Source organism: Achroia grisella, unplaced genomic scaffold (genome assembly GCF_030625045.1).
Source record: "Achroia grisella isolate CSIRO2021 unplaced genomic scaffold, CSIRO_AGI_Agris_v1 utg402, whole genome shotgun sequence".
Taxonomy (NCBI): domain Eukaryota; kingdom Metazoa; phylum Arthropoda; class Insecta; order Lepidoptera; family Pyralidae; genus Achroia; species Achroia grisella.
Window position 1 is genome coordinate 1,209,511 of NW_026712841.1, and position 10,620 is coordinate 1,220,130.

General features: G+C 28.9%; 1 protein-coding gene across 1 annotated transcript; it reads right to left on the bottom strand.

Annotated features, from left to right (window-relative positions):
• Positions 1-498: 498 nt before the first annotated feature.
• LOC131844508 (1-acyl-sn-glycerol-3-phosphate acyltransferase beta-like) lies at positions 499-3,221 on the bottom strand. Its single transcript, XM_059193417.1, has 5 exons — positions 3,091-3,221; positions 2,639-2,772; positions 2,013-2,194; positions 1,292-1,460; positions 499-674 (listed from the first exon to the last, which is right to left on the bottom strand). The coding sequence occupies exons 1-5, from the start codon at positions 3,219-3,221 to the stop codon at positions 499-501; spliced, it is 792 nt and encodes a 263-aa protein (XP_059049400.1).
• Between the last annotated feature and the right edge of the window lie 7,399 nt (positions 3,222-10,620).

Genomic DNA, 10,620 nt, shown 5'->3' on the forward strand with positions numbered 1-10,620 from the left:
TAAATTAACTTTCATTCAAAATCGATAGATGCTATCGACGTTTGATTTATTAGTAAGGTTAGGTTAATTTTGCATGAATTGTTTATAATCATCGTTTGGATTGGAGTAATTGTTATACAGGATATATTTGTATTCGTAAACTGAAAAATACTTGAGGTATGAAAATCACAGTACAAATAAATTAATTACTAAATATAATTACATAATACATATATTTATATATACATATCAGTTTACTAAGGTTCATATCTACTTAATTATACTATACTCTAAATCGTAATTACTTATAATAATATAAGGATACTACATAACTTAATGCTCTTATTAAAATGGGTCCCCTATATTGTCATTTATTATGGTATATTTTATTCGTGAAATACTAAATATATAATACATATGCATTTAAATAGAAGATGTTTGTGCCATTTCTTATCTGTTTTCTATTCTTATAAAATGGGAAATATATAAAGTTATTAATTTGCATTTATTGTCCACTGGCTATAAATGGGTATATGTTACCAGCGAATCTGCCGTTAAATTGTCCAACACTTCCTTTGTTAATTGTATGTATGTAATAAACATTTTATCACGGATTTTCTTAATGAGTTCTGGTACATCATCCAGTGTCAAGCCCTTCGTCGGAATCGGTTCTAGACATTGCATAATTACGTGTCCTAAAATTATTAAAAAAGAAAGTTATTTAAAGCTAAAATAACACGAATAGAACTGTAATATAATTGTAACAAAAGGACAAAAGCGAGATTTTTAATTTTATTTTGCTTTTGTGTTGAAATAATATTTTTTTAAATTGGTATAGCATACAAGCAACAATAAGTGGTACCCGCCGACTGTATACACGAACAGCACTAGAAAGATCAAGTTATTATGACACTCGCGATACTACTTATTTGTTGCCATTTCAGAGGACTAATCATGTTAATTTCAAATAATGTTATTTATTTTATTATGTAATTTTTCTGCCATATCTCTATCTTCAACCAAAACATAGCGAGGATTACCCACTTGCTAATGTACACGATTTTCAAAAGTACGAGTACACACTCTTATATTTATAATATATATATATATATATATATATATATATATATCTAGTATTGGATAAAACAATAATTACTATTTTTTTAAATTAAATGACAGAGGCATTTTTAATTACAAAAAGTAGAAAAATCATGACTCCACATCAATTGTGAACTTTATGTTTCTACAGAACAAAGTACAAATGACATCCGCCACGCTGTAATTTATTCATCATCTATTATTTTGGCCTTACCTTTTTTAAAGATGTGCTTCTCCTTATCAATAAAATAGTAGGGCGAATATACAACGGGAATTATTGGTACTTGAGCAAATACAGCCATAACAAACGCACCTTTTTTAAATGTCATGAATTTCGTAGTGTCTTTATTTCTTGTACCTTCGGGATATATCCAAATTTTCGTCTAAAATAGTCAAAATATAATAGGTACTTCATATAACTCTCGCTTACTAATAATTATACACGTGTTCAGTCCAGGAACAATAAAAGTTCATAATCATTAATAAATTAGACAACGACAAGGGACAATATTAAGTATAACTCAGAAACTACTAAACAGATCTTAATTTAAATATTATATGTAAATAACCACCTTTCAAAGAGAAAATAATTATCAAAATCAGTACTAGTACAAAAAAGTTCTAAATTTAGTAGAATTGAGAACATCCCCCGTTACTGAGGAAAGCTGAAAAAAAATATTTATAATATTGAAAATAAACTAAAGACTTATGATTGTGACTAATCCAATTATTTATCATAGTATCTTTATATTGCTACAATTTTATAAACATACACATTTATATTGAGTAAAGTAGTTTTGTGAGGTCTATTAGGTAGGTGTACTAATAATCTCAACGCCTTTCAACATTGCCACCTTTGTTCAAATTTCAATTAATATTCTGTCAACAGCAACAATGAAAGAAGGTATATTAAATAGTTCTTTTGATGTTGTTACCTTTTGTTGGACCATTATATGTGACGTAGTTAATAGTGCTTTGTACGCTTGCTTTGGATTAGATCTGTCAACGAAAATCACTCCAGCTAGAAAGGCCGCCAAACCAAAAGGCCATACATACTTTAATTCATTTTTAGCAGCGACAGTTAATTTGTATGCTACTTTACAAATGCTTAGCATTCCTGCAATTAATTTCACAATTATAAAAAAAATACATGAGACATATATCTCTTATTTGATTTTATTACACAATTAGCAGATTGATTCATCGGTTTCTGTTTAGATAAAAAAATTCTACTCGTGATACAATTTGATGAAATTTCCTCATATTTTGTATTAATCTGATCAATGTTACAGACCAGCATTGTCATAAATAACCTATTATGTATAAGCTATTTTTTATATAATTTTATACATCTTAATTTAATAATATTTAATTTTGTATTTCATACCAATATAACTGAATACATACTGAAGTTTATTGTTAAGTACATTTAAACTTTGATTTGTTTACTACATCTACATATACATATTATTAATCATATACATACTTACGTTTTATAGGTACGTTACCTCTCAGTTTTACTTCGACTATTCTGATCCCTACTAAATAGTTACAAAAATACCTAAAACATCTAAAGATGACTGATGGTTTGCTACTATTACAGCTCCACGATCCTCTGCTAATACTTCACCATTTCTTAGTTTAAAATTGACATTCAATACTGATGTTATGACAACTGAGAATTTTGAAGCCCACCTAAAAAAAAATATCTACATAAATACGAGAGTTACCTTACTCTTACCTCATAACACACCATCCATATATAGCAGTGTATTTCAATCTGTAAGTGTGTGTGTGTTCAAGGCTTATCGGTGGGGGTCGTCAGCTGAAAGAAAAAGTCGAGGTTCATATACAACAAAAACATAATTTCAGTGGCAAGGATGTACTTATTTATTTTTCAAAGTTTGACAACTTTTTGTGATGAAAAACACTGCTATATAGTAATTTCAAACAAATCAAAACACAATAAGAAATATACCTACGATATTGTTATATCCCATTACCACAACTTACCTGAAATTTCTAGAATGTCTTGGCTTTAATAAGAATAATGGCCAAAGACAAAAAGCTACAATAGACAAGAAAAAATAGTAGAATAAAAATTTAGAGTGATATTTGATTTTATTGGATTCATTTTGCATCATCCTTCTAATGCAATATGAAATTATACACAAGGAACAAAACGTTAATGTTAAGACCCACATTGTTGTTTGTAATACACTAGAGATGCAATGAGTTGGCAAAAGTTTTTCACGTAACAGTTTTACAATTGCTACGTAAGTTGTAATTATATAAAATGGTTATATTTAGAGTTCCCTACATTGTAAAATAATACCGTAAAGAATATTCTTATAGTTTAAAATTGTAGTACTAACATCAAAGATTTGAAATTTAAAATACTTTACCATGCTATTTTCAACTTCATTAATTGTAAAATAATTAACCGATTAATGTTTGTTTATTAATATATAAATAGTACTTTACAAATAATATAATAGGTACGTTAACTGCATCTTTTACTTTATAAATTAATCTACATAGTGTAACGTTATGTAATTTCTAAAAAAGGATCACGAAAGTCTTGAAACGATACAATATTTAATTTAAGATATTTTTGTTTTTACTTACAGATCACAAAGAATCCACCCGTCTATTTTTATTATTATAACTCTAAAAATATTTTTGTTACATTTGTACGGATCCTCTTATAAATAAACAAGATTTGATTACAGCCAAAATTAACATGCGAAATCTATTTGACCTTCATATATATAAGTATCATGAATACCTCTATAATAATATGGTTAAAACCCGACATAATGGGGGTAATTAATCAAATACTTAAATCACTACTAAACATTTTTTTATAAGACATTGACTTTTCTATTTTCATATACCTAGTTCAAACATATAGATGCAAAACCTTAATCATTTAGTAAGTTATGATATAAGTTGAATAACTATAACGGTTTAATACCAATTCCTAAAAGAATACTTAGGAAATTATTTATTAGGCCTATTGTCTAAACTTATGATTTCTATACCTAGATGTTTCAACGGAGTATTGATGAATCAATTAGTCAATTATTGATGATTTACTTGATTTACTTTACTACTAAGATTATAACAACCAATATATGTATAATTGTTAAAATATTATGCACCCAGGTAGGTATGTCACTATCATATTTCACTTTTTAAATAGCTGCTAATATTAGTGAGATAAATGTACATGTTAAACAGATTTTTGGTATTATATATATATATATATATATGTATTTTTATATTAATGATAATGCAATCGATATTTATATGAATGAGGTTTGGTCAGCTAGCCCATCGTGACTAATTCACCAGGAATTTGACACGTAGGTTTCCGAGAGGAAATAAGTAGAGATCAACCTGACATGGTAAATGCAGTGCCATCATCAGTCCGCGTTACTAACAACCCCCTTCCCCGTATAGCACATTTTTAGTACTTTTCATTCAATATAGTCAGCCCAACTTTGATTATGAAACTTATAAATAACTAGTTTATTAGCATACAACGTTATAATTTAATTTTCTCATTGCTTTCTTGATTTAATTGATTGAATTTAGAAATATGAAAGCGTAGCGGTTTTTGTATTGATTGCCGCATGCATTCTTATGTAAAATGTGAATACTATAACTATCAGATAGCAATTGTAAGTAGCTTTGACGTAGTCTAGTGTTTTTGAGTAGTCATGCTCACTAAAATATCCAGACTTGTGGCGGCGTGGTGGGCCGGGTCATTGGGCTCCCTAAAATATGGTCGAGCGCAGTGATGGCTGGCTCATCCGTCATACTCGTGAACGGGTGCTGCTTGTAGGGACTGGTCTGCTCTAATCACTATGACTGATTTCCTCTTATTAATTGTTTAACCAGTTGGTTATATATTCAATATTATTTCTATTTGAGTATTTAATAGAATTAGTGCTAATTGGTGGTTTGTATTCACACACTTAAACTTAAAAATGTAAAGTAATAATAAATTATTTAAAAGAGCAACACGCAAGTTTCTTGCTCGTTCTTCTTGTGATGAGACAGCTTTCCGAACGAGCGGTAGATTAAAAAATGTAATGACTATTCAAAAGTGCTTCAATGTAAGTTTATTTGAATAAATGATTTTCTATTCTATTCTATTCTATTCTATTCTATTCTATTCTATAAATCGAAATAAATCTATATTGTATATATATATATATATTGGATATATATTGAGCTTAAGATATAAAACCACCTTACACTTGCTAAGCATGACATCGTCAATTATGAATATAAATTTTGCCTTGAAATTTTATTATTGCTGCGATTACACTCTATCAGCAACTATTATCTATCTTTCAAGGCAAGTTTGTTTACCATAAACTAACTCAATTATATTTATATTAATATTTTATTTTGAATATAATATTTTCTGTTATTATCTATTAATTAACCGAGCGGGGTATATCGTACCTATATATATGTTTAACGTAAACAAAAGCAAGTAAGGAACATATAAATACGTCCTTGAAATATACATATAATATAAGTAACAAGTATTTTTATTATTATTTTTACTATATATTAATGAAAAAACGTATATATTTCATAATGAATGTCGTTGCAACATATAGGGAAAGTATTATTATTTCGTATATTAATTAAAGTCCAAATCAATTGATCATATATCAATTCATCGCAATTCAATAAAAAAAACATTAATTTTAAAGAAATATACTGTTATGTTACTATGATTTTTTGTTGGGTATGAAATAAGATATGAAACGTTTTTTATTTTCTACATTAACTCGAACATTCGTATCGTGGGTTATATTCCTAGATTTTAGATTCCCTGGTTTCTTAGACTTGTGGTATTGTAAAACAAATAAAGACCAGACAATTGACGTACCTTTTTGTGTTAAATCTATTCGTGAATATTTTGAAATTTTAAATAATTCCATTTAAAAGCTGCATTGATATACTAATGAAACTCACAACTTATCACTTTTTGGGTCAACCACAATATACATATTTATACATATACGCTATGTAGATATATGGAAATTAAGTTTAGTTTATGGAGTCAAATATCCGTCTTAATTATGAGCAAAGTTTGGCCTACTTCATTCAGGGTCTGGCAACCCTAACTATGTCTTATTACGTTTTACGAAACTTAGTAATCTCTTCCCCTGTAACTTAGATCCAATATCCATAATGTACGTACAGAAAATTACCTACGGAAAACAATCGACAACTAGTTATAGTTTTTTTTACTATAGGTAAATACTCGCAATTCACATCACATCCTACTAAATGTAATTGATGATGCAAGATAATGTTGATCGAAAAAAAATATTCTTCGTTATGTAATTAAAAAGCTAGCATAGAGGGCTAATTCTACTGCTTATAGTACCTACGCATGACGTAATAAAACTGTTTTGAGCGCTTCGTGCAAATAAATATAATAACTTTGACATGAGTATGAAGTGGTGTATGGTCTCTGAGATTGGAAGAGTATGCTAATGTAAATGAATGAACAAAATATATAGTATATAATAAGAATACTTTTCAAACAATTTATCTGTAGCGGTACAGAGCGGCGCGTAATTTCACTAGAGTATTCTAAGGCTTCGGAACTTGGATAGTGGCAATCAGTCCTCTCTTATTTATTTGTTAGTTCGACGTTCAACAAAACATATTGCAAGTAGTCGATTCTAGATGAAAAAACATAAATTAATTCTTTATGATATTTGAATATATTATAATGCTATAAACTGTTCCTATATAGAATACCATCTATCCTTAAAGAGTACATCAAATTTTAATTGCAAATGCAGCGACTTAAAAAAAATTCTTCTTCTTAAAAAAAAGTCTTATTTAGCTATAATATTCATCAATAGTACGTTCATGAGAAGCTGAGGCATGAGGCAAGTAGCCAGTATTTAATAAACGACGTAGCCTACTTACATTTCTTACAAAAACACTATTTGTCAAGTGGCCTGGATAAGCAGGAATTTCACTTGGTGGGTGGCTACTTATAACAACTGAACCGGATAACGTGCACATAATAGAATAGTGACTCAGCTATTTTGTCGTTGTAAGCAAGTTATTTGTTTGGACCCACTGAATCAATATTTGTTTCCGTGTTCCATTGGTAGTAGTGGCATAGTATAATTTTAATAATAAACATTTTAATCCTCTTTTAATAATATTATAATACGTTGTATGAACTTTAGCCTTTATTGAACATGCTACTTATGTACTTGTGTATAAACATCAACAGAAATAATTAAATAATGGATGTTAATTTTATCATTATATATTCTGATTAAAGAAATGAGGGGAACGTTTAAAAATTCAGTTCCCACTGCTTAATCCAAAAGCGGCCTAGTGTGATGATAAACAGAAGACATTGATAAGCATTTCTTAAGCATAGAGTGAACTTCTTTGCATTTTCAGTCGTCAGTTTATCATCTTACCTTCAACCAAAGCTGTGTGACGTATTTGTTAGACTATAATCAGATAATTTAACGATTAAATAAACAAGTCTATCCTTAAGACGTATTCTCACAGGGCCGACAGAAAATAATCGAGAAATGTATTATCAGCGACATTAATTCGGATCAATTTATTTCTTACTTAAAACGTTTCTAATTATGTAACAACTTTCACTAGGATCTGTCTAATAAACATTAGGTTATTAGAGGATGACAGTAACAGTAAATATTCTTTATTATATTAACAAGCTTATTTTCATCAAACATTTTTTGATGGCGAGACAACTTTGTACAAAGTTGTTTCTACAGGGACAGCATTACAAACTTTGCGGCGCTTGTAGATGCCTACGAAAAAATATAAAATACAATTACTGAAAAACAAAACACTAACTAAAATTAAATTTCAGAATACAAAAACGTAGGAATGCGAATTAATACGAATAGAAAAATAAGTAGAAAAATATTTCTTATATTGCAGGTCCAGTAGGTATATCGCCTGTTACTATGCCATAAAATGTTCTACTTTCATTTATTGGTACAACATAAGTGTAACGCAGTAAGTACTTTTGTCTGATAAGATATTCAATTTATTTCTGCAATAAATCTTCTAAATTAAATAGGATGTAAAGCAATAAAAACATATCGAACTTAACTCACTAACGCCACTGTCTTAAAAACAACATTCACACAATAATATGATTAAAAATATATTCACTAAAATAATTAAAATATTAAAATATCTCTCACAAAAATAGTAATAACTATTTATTTCACTACTTTATATTTGCTACAGTAACGTATATAAATAATAAATTTATTTATCGTATTTGCAAAGAGATTTAAAAATATTTGGATAATATTAAAACACTAGAAGTAATTTCAGTCCAGGTTGAATAAATTTTCTTAGTAAAATTTTAGATTCTTGACAGTTCGTCTAAAGTAGAACTTTTACCAGAACTGGTAAGGGTTCATGTGACATGCGTTAATTGTTATTTCCGATATAATATATTAGCAGATTTTGCGTTCGATAATATACTTTTAGTTACGACTAAAATATATTTTATCTACTGATTGTATAGCATATTTTATTTCTTTTTATTGCTGTATTTTTTTTATATAGTAATAGCACAGATATCATAATATTACATATAATAATAGTCTACTACGGACTGAAAAATTAGTACTAAAAGCACACAGTTATATAAATGTAAAAGGATTCTCCTATTCTATTAATATTCTATGTCAGTATCTAATGATGGTTATATAACCTATAGAGGAATATTGAGATATGTGCTATTGCACATACATAAAGCCCAAGGGAATATAAGGATAACATACTGACTTAATTAAATCGTTTCTAATTGCAATATAACCAAGCAGGCAACCAGTGCACTAATATCGCTATTGTGACAGACTAATATGATAGATTAGATTACTTCCAAACACGCACAGTATGTATACTATTTACCCACCAGTTCCATCCATATTGCTTAATTAAGCAGGTACACGTCTACTTATTACAATCTATTGTTAGAATGTTGTGCCGCCTACTGATTAATTAGATGAAGTTAGTAATAGACAGTACCATTATATGTTGTTTCCTCTTGCATGTAATAGATCAAATCATAGAAATTGACTTAACATTAAAATTTTATTATAATACTACATAATAGTGGTTAACTAGTTTATTTAAATCAATATAATAATAATTCGTCAAAGGACTAATGTTTGTGTTCGCGCCTGTAATCGCCGGCATATCACCGACAGAAAATGATGAAATTGTGATTAATACAGTTACTTGTTAGATCTTTGCGATTATTACACGAGGAATAAACCAAAATGCATTCGAAAGAACAGAGTGGAGATCGAGTAGACTTTACCACCAATCCTCATAACTAACTATTGTTTGCCTCTAAACTTAAACAGATACATAACCTCTTAGCCTCAGAAAGAGCTTTCATACTAGACTAGTGATCCCATTACTAGCAATTTACCCTGTCTGGTTAACCTCCACGTGTATATCATGGAAACTGTCGTTTATTCACTACAATGAGCTAGCTATAAATTAATACTCATTCTATCATAATCCACTGGTGCACCATCACCGTACATATACCGTGAACGCTAGTGAGCGCAATTTCATTATCATCCATAAAATAAGCTACATGCCAAGGTTGCGAATCTTACCTATAAAAAGTAGTAAGTAAAAGTAGTAATTGTATAGGTTTTGCATGATTCCTAAGTCCCAGATTACAATACAAACGAATTGCACTTATATTACATTCGCTATAGCGGTTATTTATGTTAGCTGGCTAATTCATAAATAAGTAAATTCCTAGATAAACCTCTGTGCCTATACTTCAATTAATTATTTCGAAAACGAATTTACTCCCGCCACCAATTTTCCGATATTGCCCCCGATATATTTTAATATTGGCACTACACGATATTAGCAAATTTTATTTGAAATTTATTATAGTAGGTACTAGTAGTATTACTTACTATTATTACACTACAAAAATGGAATACTTTCTTTTTAACGTAGGTGCACAATGTACTGGCAATACATACGAAATGAAACTCGATATAAATGTATGTATAAATAAACGAGAAGAAATAAAGAGAGATATAAACAGTTAACATAGCCTTCCCTTAGGAATATCGAGCAGCCCAAATAACCTTCACCCTCTGATTTATTTATTAATGACCTACATCAATACTAAGCGTAGGCGTTTCTAAGGCGTTTCTAATAACTCACACATTAATAGGTAGTAGTATTTAAAGAAATTTAACTAAATATTCTTTAAGTACTTTAATATTTCTAAAGACTCAAAAACAGTTCTTCTGTAATCTTCTTTAGATTAATAGCAACATTCAATATAACAGTACCTATATACTGTATATACCTATATAGATTTTACTTTGATGTGCGTAACATTGCGCGATATCGCATAAAATTCTGTTCATTTTTTATCTATAGAGTAATATCATGACAGTTTATACTAATTTAGTTACGAGTATATATAATCCCGTTTATTTG

Bases quoted from the DNA above. Each gene is read 5' to 3' on its own strand.
- LOC131844508 (XM_059193417.1), bottom strand. From the start codon at position 3,221: ATGATGCAAAATGAATCCAATAAAATCAAATATCACTCTAAATTTTTA. The intron at 2,195-2,638 runs GTATTTTTGTAA...AATTAATTGCAG, and splicing joins GTCATCTTTAGATGTTTTAG to GAATGCTAAGCATTTGTAAA. The intron at 675-1,291 runs GTAAGGCCAAAA...TAATAATTTTAG, and splicing joins GAAGCACATCTTTAAAAAAG to GACACGTAATTATGCAATGT.